This window comes from Aricia agestis, chromosome 2 (genome assembly GCF_905147365.1).
Source record: "Aricia agestis chromosome 2, ilAriAges1.1, whole genome shotgun sequence".
Taxonomy (NCBI): domain Eukaryota; kingdom Metazoa; phylum Arthropoda; class Insecta; order Lepidoptera; family Lycaenidae; genus Aricia; species Aricia agestis.
Window position 1 is genome coordinate 18,293,858 of NC_056407.1, and position 21,409 is coordinate 18,315,266.

Below are 21,409 nucleotides of genomic sequence, written 5' to 3' on the forward strand. Positions count from 1 at the left end.
TTTGAAGTGGCCTAGAGGTTTTGATTACCGGTCAGTGAGTGAGTGAGTGCCAAAATAAGCTGTTTTTACAGGGAGATATTTCAGGATCTACAGGACTACCGAACCTTTATCTATGAAATTGGGTATACTGCTTAAGTACTAGTATATATAATAATTACGTGAGTATGATTTTATCTTTGCTCTCGCAATAGCCACTGAGATACAGGGGGGTCAAAAGTGCGTCGAAACGGTTCGTGTAAATAATGCATTGCAAGCGCGCGGCCTGCTCTTCCGTGCGCTGTGATACAGAGTGTAACAAAACTAAGTATTAATACGTGTGTGTAATGACTAATGTGTGTGGGTCCCCTATAGGGATAGGCAGCGCTAAAAGGCCGGCAATGCACCTGCAGCTCTTCTAATGTTACGAGTGCCAATGGGGGACATAGTTGCTCAGCTTCCCATCAGGTGACCCGTTTGCTCGTTTGCCCCCTTATTTTATAATGTAAAAACATTTTTTTCACTTTTGTATGAAAAAATGCATGCCGCTTGCGAAAACAAATCACAAAAAAATTTGCTCTTTCAAGGCTGCTACTTTCACAGTGACCTCTATAGAAGAGACACAATATACAGTAGATACAGTACACAGGCGCGGTCCGAAGGGGTCCGGGGGAAGTCACAGGGGACATGACAACCCCCCCCCCCCCCCCCCCACCCCCAAATCTAAGGTCAAATTGAAAAAATCTCAAAATCTTGCTTCGTAATAAAAGGAAATTTCTAGCTATCCCCTAACCGCCACTGCGTCCGACCTTAGACAGCTGTCAACCCAGAACCGTCCGTGGGCGCAGATAAAAAAAAAAAAATTAGTGTAGTGAGTAGTGAGTGACCCCCCCCCCCCCCCAATTTCAGGCTGCGGCCGCGCCTGACAGTACACACCCTAAACTCTAAAGTATTATCACTTAGTTTTGTTACACCCTGTTTAGGTAGACAAACTAAGTATTTTTTTATGGTCATAGGCATGGATTTACACCCGTCCGGCCCCCTCAGGCCCGATTCCTCGGCGACCTCAAATCTACCCAAGTTCCCAACCTTTCCCCAAGCAGATTCATAAAGTCTCTCAAGTTGTTTTGATAAAGTTAACATTAGAGCAATTATATGCAGTTTAATTTTGAAATTCGCGAGTCGTGAGGCGCAGTGACGAAAACAGCAGGGGCGGTGCCGCCGCAACCGCAGACGGGGCAGACCGCCGGTTTATATACCCCGGCTTCGGATCCTCACACTTAGAGGACCCTCACAACACGAAGCTGCAAGATGTGGATTACTTGGGTGAGTTTTAATTTTGGGCAAATAAAAATTTAAATTTATTATGATAACAGCACTCATCGAACACGTAGAACTAAGAAGGGGCGAGCCGGGCAATTACCGAGCGGCAAAAAAATGAGGGGCGGCAAAATTTACTTATCTTACAACTTAGTAGTCATCTACCACCCAAGTTTGAGAATTTTACCTTACAGCCTACTTCAGGTTGGATAGTGGAAATATTTAAGTGTAGTTTCTACTTTAATAGTCCCCCAATAATTCCCAAGAAGACTAGCTGATGGTTTTCTGTATGTAAAGGGCGGAGAAAATTATCTTTGCCCGGAGCGGCTAAATATCTAGATCGGGTCGTGCGTCTCTTTCAACATTGTTATCTCGGCCTTTACTGATAGCGCATGATCGTGAGAGGAAAAGTCAAATAGGCTTAAGAATTTTTAGTTTCTTTTTTTTGGGTTCTGTACCCAAAAAGGGTAAAAACGGGACCCTATTACTGAAACTTCGATGTCTATCCATCTGTCTGTCTGTCTCCAGGCTACAGGTCTCCAGGCAGACTCAAGTACGGTAAAAGCAAAACAAAATAAAATTAATATTTTAGGGGGCCCGCATACAACAAACGTGATTGATTTTGGCTTTTTTTGCTCTATATCAATAATAGCAACAGGCAGGTAGGTACTTGAATTTTTCACAAAATCGTTGCTTAGGTATACCTACGTACTTTAATATTAATAATATTATTATTAAAATAAAATAAAAAACATTACGGGGGAGCTTCCCTTACGGGTACGGAACCCTTTGTGCGCGAGTCGGACTCACATTTGGCCGACTATTTTCTTATAAGTACTCATGTATTTCAATTAAATAAAAATTCAATTAAATATTAATATCTACATTCAGGGATGTCTGGTGTGGGCTACACTGTGGAGTACGGTCTTTGCACAAGAGTACCTGCCACCGAAAGTCAACGGCGGCGGCGGCGGCGGCAGCGGTGGCCCGAAAAAACCTATTCCAGAACCAGTGGTAAGGCATAGGAGTTGGTAAATGGTATTCCTTTAAAAAAATACTGAATCACTGAATCATAAAAATCAATGTTTCTCTAGAAATTTTGCGAGTTCAAAATAATAATATTGTAAGTAAATATAAGCTACTTGTTAGGGATCTATCAGACAGAGAGCGGTCACGCGTTCAAACGTTCTGCATTCGAGCGGTCAGTCACACAGGAGGAATTCTGACGCGGTCAGAATTCCTCCTGTGTGACTGACCGCTGATCCCTGTGTGAGTATCTCTATATAACGTAATAATACAAAACAAAGAACACAAAAGTAGGTAATTGCTTGAACGCTTGACAAAACCGCGTGGTCCTCTCTGTCTGATAGGTCCCTTAAATCACTATTTCTAACATAAAATAAAGTGCGGGTTTCATATTTGTGAAGTAAATAATAGAGCACAAGTTTTGGTTTAGCGACAGTTCGCTTCTTTGTTACTCACGCTCCAAATATTATTTTCCTTCCAGCTGCCAGCTAACTACGAGTTCACGTACGACGTGCAGGACGGCGCCGTGTCGCTGGACTTCGGGCACAGCGAGAAGCGCAAGGACGACCGCGCGTCCGGCTCCTACCACGTGCTGCTGCCGGACGGACGCACGCAGCTCGTCGAGTACGAGGCCGGACCGGACGGCTTCCGACCCCAGGTACGGATCATCTTAACTCTGAATTTACTGGGAAGCTTGACTTGTCTTTAAAGGCCAGCAACGCAACTGCAGCTCTTCCAATGTTGTGAGTGTCCATGGGCGACGGTAGTTGCTTTCCTCAGGTGACCCGTTTGCTCTTTTTTTAGGGTTCCGTACCTCAAAAGGAAAAAACGGAACCCTTATAGGATCACTTTGTTGTCCGTCTGTCCGTCTGTCAAGACCCTTTTTCTCAGGAACGCGTGGAGGTATGAAGCTGAAATTTATATCAATTACTCAGGTCTACTGTCCCTTGAAGCTGTGAAAAAATCAAACTTCTAAGCCAACGCAATCAAAAGATACAGCCGTTTATGCCGCAAATTTTCGACACTTGCAAGGGAATCAAAACCTACAGGGTGCTTCCCGTGAACTCAGAATCTTGAAATTTGGTACGAAGCAACGTCTTATAGCATAGATAAAGGAAAAATTACGAAAACCATAAATTTTTAGTTACATCACATAATATATTTTTTTTAAATAATTTTAAACTTACTACCCATTTCCTCATAAACGCGTAGAGGTATTAAATTGAAATTCATACCAAATACTCAGGTCTATAATACCTTTAAGCTGTCGGAACCCTCGGTGCGCGAGTCCGACTCGCACTTGGCCGGTTTTTTTTATAAAAAAATCCTAGACGTGTAAAGAGCAGCGAAATAAGCAGCGAAAAGACATTTTATGTATCTCTTACTGATTGCACGATAAAGTTTTTAAGGAATAAATATTGCGAATCACCCCTTTATCATGGCCACTCCAATTGGCAATTCCAATGTAATATCATGGTCACTTCCACATAATTTGTCCAGGTGATGTACATGGGCACAGCGACTTATCCCACGTCTGGTGGTGGTAGCGGCGGTGGTGGTGGTGGTGACAAGTTCGACGGCTACCACTACAACGCGGCCAGCAACAGGCAGAGCGTGCGAACCCCGCGCCCGCGCGCCCCGCCCCCGCCCTCGCCCGCGCCGCCCCCGCCGCAGCTGTACGCACCCGCTAACGTCACGCAGTAAAACATAACCTAACAATCAACCAATAATATTCGCGATTCTGAGATCAGAAGTTGTTTATGGTGAATGAAGATCTAGCCACGTTATGCGCCGCAATTATTTATTTATTTTTATTTACTACGGCAAATGAGCTTAATTACATAGAACTCGCAGAATTTGAAAGCGACTGCGTAGTATAGAGGAACAAATCTGCATTCACCTTTACAGCCACATTGTCTATAATATCGTAGTAATATTATTATAAGTAATTAAATATATAGTAATATAGAGCTTACTATATAATATTTTATTATATGTAATAATATTAATACGATATTATAGACTATGTGGCTGTAACCAAGGTTTGATATTTATCAATTATCTCTAAAGCAGAAATGGAAAACTCTCCCTTGCACCTACATTATTGTCACAAATCATTACACATAGAAATATTGTATTATATATTTTGTATGATATTGTATAGTAAGTTTTTTTTTTTATTTATGTTTAATGTTACTAATAGTTACTTATACCAAACTGATATATTTATTTAATGAGTTTTTAAGTTGTGTTACTATAATGTGTATTATAATATGTATGTATTTATCAAAGGTGCAATAAAAATAATACGTGTGCTAAATATAATCAAAGTTTTTTCCTTCTTCTTTTCAGTCCATAGCAATTATTATAAGATTGCTAGATGTCCCGCGCGGCTTCGCCCGCGTAAATTAGGAATTTTACAGAAACCGTACATTTTCCCATAAAAAATATTTCCCCCGTTTTTCCCACATTTTCCTCAGTTTCTTCGGTCGTATTACTCTTAGCGTGATAATATAATATAGCCTATAGTCTTACTTGATAAATGATCTATCTAACACTGGGATAAGTTTTTAAATCGGACCTGTATGTCCTGAGATTGACTCGTTCAAGCAAACATACTCTTCAGGTTTATAATATTAGGAAGGTATAGATTTTTTTTAATTATCGCTTGACAAACTCGAGTCTCGATCTAAAAGACTATGAAATGGTATAATATGGTAGTGATGATGATGATGATGAATGTAATTTGCATAGTAGCATAATATGCTTTCTGTTCTTAAAACAACGCCGAAACTCCCAAACTTGTATCTATAAAGAATCAGGAGTTCTCTTAGCACCTTCCGAACCACGGTATACCAGGTATATCTCGGTGCAAAATCTTACTTGTTAGTAGCATATGCTTAGAATACTTCTCACGAAACCGAAGTCACCACATGTTTCCTTATAAGTTTTGAGGAGTTCCCTCGATTACTTATGGATCCTTTATCAGATCACTACTTTTGTGAATATAATACCAAATTGGGATGATACCCTACATACCAAAAGAAAAATTTTGAAAATCGGTTAACAAACGGCGGAGTAATCGTTGAATATAAGAAAACGAACATAACACCTCCCCTATTTTGAAAGTCGGTTAAAATTGTAGCCTATGTGTTATTCTGATGTATAAGCTATATTATTGTAAAGTTTCATTAAAATCCGTTCAGTAGTTTTTGCGTGAAAGAGTAACAAACATCCATACATTCACACATCCATACATCCAAACAAACTTTCGCCTTTATAATATAAGTAGGATCATTAATTATCTAAGGTAGAGGCTAAAATTATAAAAAAAAGAAAATTAAAAACAAAACCTTTCAGAAGCAATAGCTACTTAAAAATATTTATTATTTAATTATAAGCACAAGTACATATATTAATTAATTTTTACAAACTTTATCACACTATTAAAGCTACAATTTAAACTGACTAACTAAAACTTATTTAAGTTCAAATCTTTGATTATATCAAATTTATCGCTATTTTAATTAAGTACATAGTTACTAGAATATTTCTAGGAAAAATAGTAAAAGCGTTGGTATTTTTACAGAGACGAAAAGATTAAGTTTATATTATTAGGATGCTTTTTGTCACCAAATTCTCGTACCACATTTCATACATAATAAGTATAATAATTGAATCATATCCATATTATAAATTTTATGGAAGCGTACCTCATATTATATTAGTATATATTATATTACTTAGTAGTAGTCTATAGCTACGGGGCCAAATTGTATGTAAGAAAAAATTTACACCTAGGCTTCCAGCCCCAAAACAGTGACGAACAAACAAACAGTGACAGACAAACAACCCAAAACAGTTTATACCAGGAGGCTAGCTGCTACGCGCCTCTCCTTCGTATTCACAGTACAACATTTTTCATTTATATCAACTAGTGAAGTGGTGGGGCGCGTATTTTCAAATAAGACAAGCTCTACCATATTATTATGTATATATCAAAGGCCTTGTAAAACGTGTTAAAGAATTGTCTCCACGCCTATGCTGGGGGCCTCCAAAACGCTGGGCACGACTACGCCACTGGTTCAATTTCCCCGGACGATGTCGATGTCCTGGTCGGGCCAGTGCACGCGGCGGTGCGTGGACACGGTGTCGAAGCCGCCGTTGTCGAACGCCTGGTACTCCTTGTGCATGCTCATCTCCGCCAGGTTGCGGTACCTGGAAGAGATAACAGTAACAAACATAAATACTTGTGTAAAAAAACAGTGAATCATCAAAACAATGAGCACATTTCGTAAAACTACAAATCGTGTTAGGAAGATATAGTAATTCATCAAGCGTCGCTGATGATTAGATGCGTCTAGCTAAGCGTGCTAGGGTTCTAAAGTGGCCAACTCTCTTCACATAAAAGTGGTCGAGGAGGTGCCGACCGAATTTTAAAAAGCTTGACACGAGGCGATGACACAACTTAAAATCGATGGGGAAAAAACGGATTTTGCTATATATACATGTTTTTAGTTTCATTAATGAGACGAGGAGTGAGCAGAGCGGGTGCGCGCACATCTTTTAAACACGCGCTTATTATCACTTTCAGTATCGCCGAGCGATCTTTAAGTGATGCAGCACTATGGCCTATACAATAAACTGGTAACGTTACCGTTTAACGAGCACGCAGCAGCCCACAAGCAGTAGCACCTGCACGGCGAGCCACGCCAGCGCCAGCGCCACCAGCAGCAGCTCGTGCATGCACACCACGCCAGCAGTTGCGGGCTCCTCCGCTGAAACAACCAATTAAAGATTAATTAAGTTATAACACTTCAAAGAAAAATTGAAGAAAATTGCATTTTCATTTATATTTTGAGCAAAGACCTAAACCTCGAAATAATATTACTTATGTCAATACGTGCACGCTGTAAGAAGTTTAAGCTCCATATTTCAGAAACGTCAAAGGCTTCCTGAAGTATTCAGGTTAAACTTCTTTATTATTTTTTATTGTCTTGTCCAACGATATCAAAATACTTAGATACGACGTATGCCATCAAAACTGTAGCAATGTTTTTGCATGCAAAATGTGTATCGAGAAAATATTGTCGTCCTTTTTTGTCTTACAGTAATAGCATATACTACTTTCTCTTTCGCTCATTTTACGCTTCGCTTTGATTTTTCTCTTAAAATGGAAGACAATAATTTAAATATTAATAAAATCTTAGTAATTACGTGTGAAATATTACACATTTGGCTTTATTTGTATTGCTAGTGTTGTTACTGCACTGTCGGAATGCACACGACGGCATTCTGGAGCGAAATGTAGCGAAAAACAACGCGGTAATCAATGAATTAAACACGTTCGGCTGTCACCGCGTCCTAAGGCACACTGCTCTCAGATGAGTGAGCTCACTCATTTCGAGGGTAACACATTTTCGCGCTAACGATTGTATGGAATGTCTTTTCTAACGTTCTAATTCTATGGTCTTGTCAACATAAACTAACTAACATAAACTCCGCCCGCCACAGCTCCGCCATAGACAATACTGTACTCTATGGACAATACTCACGCGCGGCGCGGTGGTCAGCACGCACGAGCGTGTCGGCGGACAGCGTGTCTCGCGCGCCCACCACCAGCTCCAGCGACAGCGGCGCGCGCCCGCCGCCCGCCCGCCCGCACTCCGCCCGCCACAGCTCCGCCGCCGTACGAGGGACCTGAGATAATGATGAGAGAAAAAGGTTGGTTTAGTTCACATGACCAAAGTAAAATTACTGTACTATGAGCTGCACGTTTTGAAAGGAAAAAAGAAGAAAAGGAAATGTGGCCCCACCACAGGGCCCCACTCTCTTTCTATCTTCACTCTAAATATCTGACTTTTCATGTCACTCTTAAATCTTTTTGAAGAAGTTATTCTTCAAAAAGTGTATTAAAAGATAGAATAAATAACTTTGAAATTAATTAAACAATACATAATAGTTACAGTAATTTACCTCTGTCACAGAAGCGGCGACCTCGTCCTTGCTAAAGTCGGAGGTAACGTTACCGCGAGTATTACGCTCCTCTCTGGAACATTTCGCCTGAAATATAAAAGTAATGAAGTAAAAAAAAGGAAATAAAACAATAATAATATCTTTATTTCAACTGTCCTATTGTATATCCGTATGGCTCCCCCCCATACGGATATACTGCAACTGCAATAATACCTGCAAAACATTAACGATACAGCTAGAAAGAGCTCAAAGAGCAATACTAAAAGTAGCTATATCCAAACCCTACGACTTCCCGACAGATGAACTCTACAAAATTACCAAGGTACTGACGGTCAGACAACTGTTTATTAGGAAATCAATACTAACACAACATCGCCATACCGTTAACACAGAAATAACTAAAAATCATTGTAATAAAAGAAGGAAGGACAGAGTATTCATGATACCTAAGACAAATTCTGCAATGGCCCAACACCAACAATACTTCTTAGGACCATTTTTGTATACCAATAATGTCAGCAAAGTTATAGAGAATTTTAACCTAATGAACACAAGAGACGCCAAGCTTGCGGTAAACAACTGGCTAATCACGCTCAAATATAATGAGACTGAAAATCTACTACACATAATAAAGTAACACACACACACACACGCACGCACGCACGCACGCACGCACGCACGGACGCACGCACGCACGCGTTAATAATTTGATATGATAAAATAATTTTTTGATATTATTATTGATTAAAAAATGATGCTAATTATTCCTGTATTAATGCATGCATAATTAATGTTTTCATAAATTAGAAACAATTATGTAACTATATTAAACTTAGTCACTAAGAATTAATTAATATTATATAATAAATAACTTCATAATATGTATAATAATAATATAATTTAGATTCTTGGATTGTTAAATAAATCTTCACTGATATCTTTCCAACTGATGTCTTCATGTGGCCTTCATAATTATATAATATCAATTGGCAGGCATCCCCTACAGCACAAGATTTTCTTAGTGTAGGGGCTGCGCAAATTATAAGATATTCAATGTAATAACTTTATAATGTGTTCTTTAAAATGTTATGTAACCACCTTTCTGCAATAAACAATTTATTTATTTATTTATAACCAAAAATGTTGTACATAAAGAAGCCTGTTGGCGACACGACAAACTCGGCGGGGCCGTGGTCGCCGGGTGGCAGAACAGTGGACTGTATCTTGAAGGGTGAAGGATGCCGGATGGATTCCTGGAGAAGGAGGTGCAGGAGACGAGAAGGAAACACAGGAGTGAACTTGGTACTGCTTGGAGCGGAGTGTGGTGGAGCAGGGCTTACGCATGCATCTGCTTGGCTTGTCGGAAGTGAATGTGTATGCACCGAGAAAGTGCGTGTTTATATAGGAAATTTGTACCGTTAGAGCCCGTGGGGTTCTATCGGTTGTTGTCGAACGAATGCAGTCCGTTTATTGAAATATAACATTTTACGCATAATATGACATCAAATGGGATTCTTATAAGCTAATACAATGGTAAACAAACATTCTTATAAGATAAATAAACAATAAAATGTGTAAAACAAAGCCATGTAAAAAAGAGACAACAATAGTTCGAGTGCAACTATGCAAGAAAGATACAGCAATAACAATTGTGTGAAACACACTACATTCCCGTGCGAAAGGGACAGCAATATTATAAAAATGAGACACAAGATAAACATTTTCCAATAGGAATTACTAATATGAAATCTTAAATCTAAGTGTAAACAAAAGGAGGGAATAAAACTAAGCTATTATTTACAAAGCCGGTATCATAAATCTCAGTACTTTTGATTTTAAAAATAGTGGCAAAAATTAAGGTTTTTCTCCTCCTCTATCTATAGAAGTTGACAAATATATATCCCTATTATACGAAAACATAGTGCTACTTTTCTGAGTTCCTCCTTGAGATCATATTTTTTCCGCGGTTAGTCAATGTTGATCCTGGCAACACAGGAGTTAAAATGGCGGCAATGTGGTGGGCGAATTGCCCCTATAAAAAAATATAATATACAGCCGAATGTATAACCTCCTCCGAAAAAGATAAATCATACGTACCGGCGTGCACTTGCCGTCACAGAATCGCACCATGAGCACGAAGCGCACAATGTGCGAGGTGGGGAAGCGGAACGCCTTGAACCGCGCCCACAGCCGCTGCGCGCCGTCCACGTACGTACGCGTCAGCGCCGGGAAGTCTACCTGTCACATACAGTATAATCAAAATAACCAGACACCGTTTTTTAGGGTTTCGTACCCAAAGTTACCCTTTGAACGGGACCCTATTACTAAGACTTCGTTGTCTGTCCGTCTGTCCGTCTGTCTGTCTGTCTCCGGGCTGTAACTCAAGAACGGTAATAGCTAGAGAGTTAAAATTTTCACAGGTTATGTGTATCTGTTGCTGCTATAACAACAAATACTAAAAACAAAATAAAATGAATATTTAAGGGGGGCTCCCATACAACAAACGTGATTTTTTTGGCCTTTTTTGCTCTATATCAAAAATGGCAACAGGTGTCAGGTGGGTACTTGAATTTTTTTCAAAGTCCTGAGTTATATGTGTACTTTAATATTTAATTTAACACTAAAATAAAATAAAAAATTAAGGGGGGCTCCCACACAAAAAAAAAAACACAATTTTTGGCCTAATTTTGCTCTATAATGGTACAGAACCCTCAGTGCGCGCGAGTCGGACTCGCACTTGGCCGATTATTTTACTTCAGTACCATCCACTTTCATACAAGTTGTATTTGGCCGAGTCAGGTAAGTACGTGACGTCGTCAGAACGGAACAACGCGCTGTAAGTTAAGTTATACACGCCAACACAATACAAGTTGGTGACAGCACAATGAGCCATTCAACCTCTCACTTTATCTCGTCAAAATTCCGCGTCCAATTAAAACCGACGACCCGTGAAGAAATTAAAAAGTGGCAACATCGTAGTGTCATCCCTTTTTCTTAGATTGATTTGAAAGGGATGACACTACGATGTTGCCACTTTTTAATTTCGTCACTTTTTTGACAGACTAAAACATCGTGACCGGCACCGCTACTGTGCCGCTTGGGCAACGCACAACAACGCAAACGAGCAATTTTTTCTCACTTTACCCGGCCAAATAAAGCATGAAAAGGGGACGTCATATTTACTACCTGTCCAGCTGGACAACCTCTACTATCCAGCAGCAGCACGGAGCTGTCCCCGTGCCGGGATGACGCTACCAGGTGGTACGCCTCGATCTCGTTGTCCTCTGAGAAAACAAACACTGAAGTAAGTAAAGCTTGGGGTTGGGTATAAAGAAGAAGCCTGGGTCACCCAGGCTCTTCTTTACCCCAAAAACCACTCACATCAGTCTACAAAATGATGAAATATTTATTAATTTCAAATAAAACTACACAGCCATGCTTCGGCACGAATGGGCTGGCTCGACCGGAGAAATACCACGTTCTCACAGAAAACCGGCGTGAAACCAATTCCCTTCCCTATCCTCCCCTATTCCCTTCCCTTCCCATCCCTACCCTCCCCTATTACCCAATTCCCTCTTAAAAGTTAAAAGGCCGGCAACGCACCTGCAGCTCTTCTGATGCTGCGAGTGTCCATGGGCGACGGAATTTGCTTTCCATCAGGTGACCCGTTTGCTCGTTTGCCCCCTTCTTTCATAAAAAAAAACAACAGTGTTTTCCATACAAACGTTTAAGATAATCTCGTGTCGAATGATCTATAGCACCTTCTGTAGTTCTGTAGTCTAGAACCAACCAGTAGTCTCTATCCGCAGCTCCAACAGCTCGCCGAGCGACACGGCGGCGGTGGGCGTGGCGTCGTGCGCCCGCACCACGTACATCGCCAGCGGCGCGCCCGCCTCGTACACCGCGCTCGCGCTGTTCTCCGACACCGATGGTCTCCTGGTACATACATAGAGAAGTAATTGTGACGTCACAATACAATATTTTTATTTCGGTAGCATCCCTATTCCGGACCCATAAAAACGAGATACTTTTGCTATCTTGTTTCGACAGGTTCGTGACAGAGGTAAATGAAATTAATAGAAATCGCGACCTGTTTTTCGACCGGACTATAGCATGAAATCAACCGACAATGTGTGATTCGTCGATCTCGTTACTTAATTGATTTATCATTGATCGTTACCCTGCGTCCTGCACGGAGACCGCGGCGTCGACCCTGGTGTAGGCCTTCGCCCCGCCGGGCGAGCAGCCCGCGCGCACCCACCGGTCCCCTCCCGCCTGGATGATGGGGTTGTTCTGGATCATCAGCATCACATATGCCATTGTCCTGGAAATAAAAACAATTTAAAGGATAGGATGCATTTACTTGCATGTTAGACGATTATTTTAAGATATAGATACACCTTTGTCCTTCACTAATAAAAAAAATCAAACATACATACAGAGGTTATAGATACTCAAAGTTTTGTTTTTGTTAAGTTGGTCTTTTTATACAACCGGGTTTTGTTTATTAGGCTGCATCGTTTTTATGTACAGCATACACCATTGCAATGAGCAGGCACATCGTGACGTCATCACTTATGTTAATGACCAACATACCTGTTCACAACACCGTTAGGGCCTCTGCTTATAGCGTACGCAAAATTAACGTCGCAGTCGCCGGCCAATGGAAGTGCGAGGCGCACAGGCGCCGCGCCTCGCCCCCGCGCACCGCACCCCTCTCGCCCAGGCACGTACAGTACGCCACTGAAGTGCGCACGCGGCGTGTACGTTACCACCAGATCCGTGTCCGTGCATTCCACGGATACTGAAACATAGGAAAAGTGGAATTCACGTTATTGTTACATTTATTACGACTTGCAAACCTTCAAGAAGAGAGCGTATTCGCTCTCAAAAGGCCGGCGACGCACCTGCAACTCTTCTTATGTTGCGATTCCATGGGCAACTATAGTTGCTTTCCTTCAGGTGACCCGTTTGCTCGTTTGCCCCATGATTTTATAACCAATATCCAAGTAAACGAGTAACTGGGTCAACTCACTATTAAGGCACACAACGCGTCGGTAGTAGGTAGCGGCGGGCAGTCGGCGCAGCAGCCACGAGCCGGCCGCCAGCTCCTCGCTGTGTAGGTCGCAGATGCTGCCCTCCTTCGCCGTGAACGTGAACCCGCGACATACAAACCGCGACTCTGACTCGCATGCCGATTTGCACTAAAAAAAAATAACGTAGAAAGTGACAACCTAAAAAATTGGGCTTTTGGCGCTATCTTGGATGGTATGGGACTATGGCTGCTTCTAGTACCATCCAGTCAGATGTGGATATTCGTTCATTAACATTGCTATTGGTATCTTTCATTCGCATACGAACTTACCTCGATTCTCGTAATGTTGTGGTAGGTAACGTCCACATGCTTTAGAGTCTGATTGTCATATTCTTCGTATGAGCACCGGTCGATTTTGTTCGAATCTGAAATAAGTTATTATAATGATTATTTTCTTGGGAATATTTTGGACAGAGATGTAATCTCAACAATGCTACTGCAATAATTATGGTAACTGGTACATAACGATATCATAAAAGCTGCAAATTATAAGAACATTAAAGTTTCGTTGACTTATAAATGAGACGCTCAAAGGTTTAATATTATGTTGTTTTGTCATCGTGATCATTCTTTACTAAGTATAATATTATCAATTGTTGGTTTTGGTGCTGGATCAGTTCTGTAGGTATCAAGGTAAAAGTGATTAGCACAAAGTGAATATAAACAAGTTTCAGTCAACTCCAGCACTCAGTATCTAGAACCCACTAGTTAGTATATCAACTAATAGGTAAATTAGGCTGCTTACATGGCATCCAGACGGCCGCTACGATCAAAAAATAACTCCCACAACGGTTTCGATGACGGTGGTTGGTTACATTGAAACCAGGCCAGTTACGCAGTAGTAATTTTATAGTGACCAATTGTGTGCGCAGTATACAAGAGCACTCTCTTTTCCTTTTACTCTCATAACCCAGTGGGACGAAAGAGCTCAGGCGTAGGGCTGGATTTATAAGTCTCACACGTCTAGCGTCAATGTGTTATGTTTCATCTCTTTTTGCAGTTCATATAGGTGATATTATGACTGCCTACTCACAGTCATGTTCACACTGGTTCTCGACATACAGGGTGCGGTAGTTGGAGACGCGGTAGGACTCCGGCTCAGTGACTCTGCTCTCGCCGCTCAGGATGTAGTTACCTAGCGTCACGGCAGATATCTTGTATAGGTGAGATGACTGTACTCACAGTCATGTTCACACTGGTTCTCGACATACAGGGTGCGGTAGTTAGAGACGCGGTAGGACTCCGGCTCAATGACTCTGCTCTCGCCGCTCAGGATGTAGTTACCTAGCGTCACGGCAGATATCCTGTATAGATGAGATGACTATACACATTACACACAGTCAAGTTCACACTGGTTCTCGACATACAGGGTGCGGTAGTTGGAGACGCGTTAGGACTTCGGCTCAGTGACTCTGCTCTCGCCGCTCAGGATGTAGTTACCTAGCGTCACGGCAGATATCTTGTATAGGTGAGATGACTATACTCACAGTCAAATTCACACTGGTTCTCGACATACAGAGTGCGGTAGTTGGAGACGCGGTAGGACTCAACGCGGATGTAGTTACCCAGCGTCGCGGCAGATATCTTGTATAGGTGAGATATATTATACTCACAGTCATGTTCACACTGGTTCTCGACATACAGGGTGCGGTAGTTGGAGACGCGGTAGGACTCCGGCTCGGTGACTCTGCTCTCGCCGCTCAGGATGTAGTTACCTAGCGTCACGGCAGATATCTTGTATAGGTGAGATGACTATACTCACAGTCATGTTCACACTGGTTCTACACATACAGGGTGCTGTAGTTGGAGACGCGGTAGGACTCCGGCTCGGTGACTCTGCTCTCGCCGCTCAGGATGTAGTTACCCAGCGTCGCGGCAGATATCTTGTATAGGTGAGATATATTATACTCACAGTCATGTTCACACTGGTTCTCGACATACAGGGTGCGGTAGTTGGAGACGCGGTAGGACTCCGGCTCGGTAACTCTACTCTCGCCGCTCAGGATACAGTTGCCCAGCGTCCCGTCAGATATCTTGAACATGGACGACGACTTGCTCAGGTCTACCCATTGCGCTGACCTGAAATTACTTAACCCTTGAGGCATATTGACGGTATTGGTAAGTTAAGAAATTGTTCTTTACTTGATTATGGATCAGGGCAAGTGAGGCAACTGATTAAACTAAATATGCCTTTTAAATGCCCTCCTCAAATTTTAAATCCCGCAAACGCTATAAGAAAATTACAAAGCCAAATGTATGTGGGTGTCTACGTTATACGTATGTATATTGAGTACCATTTTGAAACAGGATCATAGAAAAATCAATTATGTACCTACTTATGCGCGTTACCTACTAGTAACTTTAGGAATCTTGGAAAACTCTTTGGCGTGAATCACAAATGTCATTCATGACACCTAATTACTCTAGGTTTATTAATTAATGATATTACTGAACAATGAGATCTATTTCAAGGCTCTACGTAGAGTCCGCACGCGAGGCGTTTAAGTTATTTTAGCATTGTCTCTTATCTGCACTTTATTGCGACACATTGCTTATGGTTTTTGAAAGACCTTGTAGTATTGTTAAGTACCATACTACTGTGGTACTACGTAGCTATTATGTCTACTGACAACGAACTGATTGTAGTTTAATAGTAGCTCCATTTTTTTACTCCGTGAAACTTCTAAGCATTACGTTTTTGTAAAAATAAAGAAAAAAATTGATTTAGGTATGCCGCTTAATTTACCAAGAACTACCAACAATTTTATATTTCTTTATAATTTTGCCAATGTTATGCACAACATCTCCTTGTACAATTAACTAATAAAACGCATAATTATTTTCTTCCTTAAAAAATTTAAAATTTAGAAGACTTTGGCCAATCATCCGTGATTAGCTGATTTCAGCATTCCATGAGCTCTAAGGCCCTGCCTAAGAGAGCCTAGAAGACGAACCTACTCAACACTGCAAGCTCAACAAACACCTTAACAGAATGGGTGTTAGTAGCATAACAACTTGCAGATTCTGCGAGGAGGACGACGAGGAGACCTATGAGCAGGAACAGGCATCTTGGTCACGACGGTATACGAATACTTAATTTCGTTGCGGGTCCCAAGACAGACTTAGCTTGTCCCTCGGACATCCCTGAGATCATATCAAAGGGTTTTCGTGGTTGGTTACGACTGTTGATCCTGGCGACACAGGAGTTGCAGTAGTGGGAATGTGTGGTGGGCCTTTTGCCCGTTTAAAAAAAATACGAATACCCATCCACAGAGAAAATTGTGAATGGCACCAACCCCAACCATATCGTTCAATTTATGAGCAGCATTGGGTCGGGGATGTTACTCTAATGCGAAGGAGTCACAATAGATCCTCGGGTCGCAGTGACGTCAGGACTACAATGACCTGCCTTTAGGGAAAAAAGAAAATAAACAAGGGACACCAGGATAGAACGAAGTTATTATAAAAATAATATTTAAAAAAAAATGTCGAGTACCGCCACCCCACCCAGGTAAAAAAACAAATTTCCCGCCATAGAGGAATGGTACAATTTTAAATTTCCCGCTAGTTGACGTCGTCACCACATCAACGCCATCTGCCTTTACTTCGGAGGTACTAAAAAAGTGTCGTTACAACTTTTTCCGTCTAGCCCCCTCTCGCAACGGGCGATAAGGAACTTCGTTCCAAAAACACCGACCTGAATCTTATCTCGGTAGACTCGAGCATGTGGTCGTAGCATTGCTGTACGGTGGTGTTCACCACCACCTTCTTGACGGGGCCCTCGGAGTTGAAGTAATAGCCTGGAGTACTCTCCACAGACCACCAGCGACGCTCGCAGCCTTCGGGCACTGAAAAAAATGACTGAATAAAAGACGTCATAATAATACATTGGTTAGACAGGCATTTGTGTTTTAACCCACAAAAAATATTGTTGAGAATTATGGATGATGCAGTCTTGTTCTAAATCAGCCATTCCCAAAGTGGGCGATAACGCCCCCTTGTGGGCACTGAAGCTCTAAAGGGGGGCGGTGTGGGACCCGGAAAAAAATTGGGGCGTTGTGTAGAGGCTTAGGGAGTGATTTGTTATTTCATTTCATCAAGCAATGGGGGCGCTAAAACATAATTTGTTCTCAAAGTGGGCAGTAGACAAAATAAGTTTGGGAACCCCTGTTCTAAATAACATGACTGCATTCATAAATGAAAAATGATGTAACACAAATGCTTAACAGCGTCCAGATATCCTTCGTATAGTCTGGATGTACCCGATGTTTACTACGTTTCATAATCATTTAAAACTTATGAGTTGCATATGAAAGACTTGATATATTATGTAAATTATAATTTTAACTGTTGGTGGAGTGACCACAATAAATTGTTTTGACACCCTCTGATTCAAAATTAGAACATAGATCCTCCCCCGAACGGCGTATCTTTGTAAATGCGTCTGTCGTCTGATGCTTACGAGTTACACGTAAACTTAAATCAACTCACACATAGTACAGATCTTCTTGAAATACACCACGGTGCTGTCACCGAGGAACCTCGTCTCCTCCATAGCGGCGATCCCATGGCAGGTTCCCTTGTTATAGGCTACGAGGACGGCGGCGCAGTCGGGGAGCTCCCGGCACTGGGCCAGGCAGGCGCCAGTGAGGGACTCTTCGGCGCCGCTGGCCGTGTACGCGAATACTGGAGCAGCATGATCGGGGCTCACACCAGACCAGCGCACGAAGCTCGCTGTCAGCTGCGGCGGACATTGCCTGCTGGCTGAAGGGAGATGTTAAAATATTTCTCTTACAAACGACACTTGGGTAAATGGTCGTAGATGCTCTACAAACTGTACCTAATCAGTTTGTAGAGCATCTTTTAATTGTGTGCGTCGAGCATAGTTTACGACCGGGCCAGGCGTTAAAAAACATGTATTTTACAGTAGGTACCTGCTGCTGATTATTATTCTTTACAGAAAAATGGATGCCAACTGGAAAATTACGAAACGATTCACGGATATCCGAGAGGCGGGGCTGTTTGCATCCATAGAAAACGTACATGATATTCAGTATGTACCATCAAGGAAATTGATTCGTAGGCAGTTGACCTACGTCTTTTGGTCGGCTTATGTCAATTCATTATTCAATGTTAGCTGTGATCGGTCGGATGGGTTTGACGTAACGCGACCAAATTACTTAGGTCCGCCATCTGCCTAGGAATCAACTTCTCTGATAGTACCTACATAATGTACTACCGTCCAAGATATTATGGTCAATGACAGAGTTTCTATAAGAAATGAGTTTCCAGAACTTCGTGTTATTGTATGTATGTCTCGCCGCGTTGTTTGCACTAGGTATAGGTAGATCAAAACTGTGGGTACCTATCTGTTACACAAGCCCGTATGTAACAATTACCTACAAATACCTACATAAATAATGGGTAGTACGTTATCACTTGTTACACGTAGGTACTTAACTAATAAAAATGTAGTCACGATTTTTATGAAGAAAAATGTAGAGTCGAACTAATCAGTTGTAAGTATATACTAATACTAATTACTAATATTATATAAAGCGGAAGTTTGTTTGTTTGTTTGAACGCGCTAATCTCAGGAAGTACTGGTCCGATTTAAAGATTCTTTGAGTGTTAGATAGGCGATAGCCCATTTATCGAGGAAGGTTATAGGCTATTTATTATTCGTAGAGGCTATATTTTATCACGCTAAGACTAATAAGAGCGAAGAAATACAGGAAAATTTGGAAAAAAACTAGGGAAATTATTTGAAAGGGCTTATCTCACGAACTACTGGAGCAATTTTTCTGTTATTTGGCACAGATAAGGAGACCACGTGAAGGATCATAGGCTATTTTTTGTGGACTAATTTGTCTGTGAAATATCTAATTTACGCGGGCGAAGCCACGCGAACGTCTAGTTGTATCATATTTTCAACTTGTTGTTATAGAAATATAATAACTTAAAATGCGTACACTGTACAACACAGGACGTGTTCTCTACATAGAGAAAGGAGTATTTTGGTAAGCTCGTCTTTTGAAACGCATGTTCCGTTGATAATAAACAACACCTTAAATAATTGTTATCTACCTGTAAAATGTGGGACAAAATATGCTATATACCTAGTTGGCACCTGATTTTCTAGAAATACTTAAATATGTTTTTTTAATGATATAAGGGGGCAAACGAGCAAACGGGTCACCTGATGGAACGCAACTTCCGACGCCCATGGACACTCGCAGCATCAGAAGAGCTGCAAGTGCGTTGCCGGCCTTTTAAGAGGAATAGGGTAATAGGGGAGGGTAGGGATGGGAAGGGAAGGAAATAAGGTAGGGGATTGGGCCTCCGGTAAACTCACTCACTTGGCGAAACACAGCGCAAGCGCTGTTTTACGCCGATTTTCTGTGAGAACGTGGTATTTCTCCGGTCGAGCCGGCCCATTTGTGCCGAAGCATGGCTCTCCCACGTATAATTTTACGATTTATTACAACAAAACAAATAAAACACAGTACTCACGTTCTATCAGCACGAAGATCAAAAATATGTAACGTTTGTAAGTCATTGTCGAATGTCGTTCACAAAATCACACATTACAAGGTTCGGTTTGACACACGCATGTTAAAACTTAACACAGTACTGAATTTCTTTTCATGGAGTCAGGAAGGCCGGCTGAACAAATATTGCTCGCCTGTCATCGCGGACCGCCGCGACGCGCGTGACGAGCTATTGTGGCCGTTGTAAACACGACCAACTCAGGTGCAGCGCGACCTTGGCGATGATTATGGCCGGCCACAATGGAAAACGAATGATGCACGCCCATCTATTTAGCGTATAGACAGGCATAGGCTGTCAACTGTATTACGAGATTTATACTCGCGTCTCGTGGCTCGGCTCGTGGCGGGTCTCGCAGCTCGCGTCGAAGCGCGAGTGTAAACACAAAGCTCGTGTCCCCCTCGAGCTCCTTTGGAAATCGCTCCCGACGCGAGCCCTGCGAGCCGCAATCCGCGCCGCGAGACGAGCCGCGAGCTCGAGTTTACACTCAGGGCTCGCGGCGCGTCTCGCGGCTCGCCTCGTGGCTCGCGCGCGAGTGTAAATCGAGTAATAAGTATTACGAAATCGACGGTACTCGATAAAGCAGGCGGGTGCTTAGCATCGGAACCCGTAGTGCGCTTCCAGGATATCTCCATAATGATATACGCGGTACATCCCACCCGTTTATTATGCGGCATTCTCAAAATGACATAATAGTACGTTTGTCTACGAGGGAAGTGAGTACATCATAATGATATGTTTGTAGAGGCCGAAAACATTTCGTTACTTTGTAAGCTACTTATCTACCTATAACCTATTTGTACTTAGTTATATTTTGAGGTATCCATCCATTGGTCCAAGACTTGTCTGACCATTGGCCATTGTTATTGGCCTCAGTATAGAAAAAATATTAATAGAGCTTCTATTTGCCTAGTTAAATGCTAGAGTCTAGACTCTAGTCAAATACCTACTTTGGAGTTCAGAAGCTGCATAGGTAGACTTAATAAAAAAAACACCATCTGGAACCATGAGTTAGCCCATAGCTACGACGACCTTTCTCAAAAACCATTTAAGATACCTTTTACCCATCATTATTTTTACATTAAATATTAATTTCTGACCATAATTGAGGCCATGGTTGATGGTGTTTGGGACACCGGAATACGCTAAGACGTTTGTAACGACTTCATATTATTATACAATCAATATAACAATTAGGTACTTATATGGGCAGGGCGCTAGCTACTTTAGATGCACTAAACATAACCCTTGTTAGCTGGGGCGTAACTACTAACTATACCATCTGAGGCCGTGGCCAATTCTTTTGCTGGTACCCATGGTACAATTATTAATATGTAAAAAATATTTCTGAGCTCACGGTCTCTTGGGCAGGAGCCCCTTTGTGGTCCAGGCCCTGCCCGACGTTACGCCACTACTTGTTAGGGATCATACACGAGGCTAGAGATTTAAAGACCAGAAATATTAGAG

General features: G+C 41.8%; 2 protein-coding genes across 3 annotated transcripts; one reads left to right on the top strand and one right to left on the bottom strand.

The window, feature by feature from the left end:
• The first annotated feature begins 93 nt into the window (after nt 1–93).
• LOC121739681 (pro-resilin-like) lies at nt 94–4,238 on the top strand. Of its 2 annotated transcripts, XM_042132211.1 has the most exons (5): nt 94–122; nt 1,138–1,302; nt 2,188–2,310; nt 2,804–2,980; nt 3,823–4,238. In XM_042132211.1, the coding sequence occupies exons 2-5, from the start codon at nt 1,288–1,290 to the stop codon at nt 4,024–4,026; spliced, it is 519 nt and encodes a 172-aa protein (XP_041988145.1). In that variant the 5' UTR covers nt 94–122; nt 1,138–1,287; the 3' UTR covers nt 4,027–4,238. The 2 variants fall into 2 exon arrangements, with proteins under 2 accessions (XP_041988145.1, XP_041988143.1); XM_042132209.1 differs by lacking the exon at nt 94–122 and having other exon boundaries at nt 1,069–1,302.
• A 1,975-nt stretch (nt 4,239–6,213) lies between these two features.
• Nucleotides 6,214–20,134, bottom strand: LOC121739823. Its single transcript, XM_042132404.1, has 15 exons — nt 19,907–20,134; nt 17,885–18,157; nt 17,091–17,241; nt 15,306–15,472; nt 13,664–13,758; nt 13,334–13,502; nt 12,895–13,102; nt 12,479–12,622; nt 12,089–12,234; nt 11,485–11,582; nt 10,396–10,536; nt 8,299–8,385; nt 7,878–8,022; nt 6,980–7,100; nt 6,214–6,540 (listed from the first exon to the last, which is right to left on the bottom strand). The coding sequence occupies exons 1-15, from the start codon at nt 19,950–19,952 to the stop codon at nt 6,408–6,410; spliced, it is 2,124 nt and encodes a 707-aa protein (XP_041988338.1). The 5' UTR covers nt 19,953–20,134; the 3' UTR covers nt 6,214–6,407.
• Nucleotides 20,135–21,409: the final 1,275 nt, after the last annotated feature.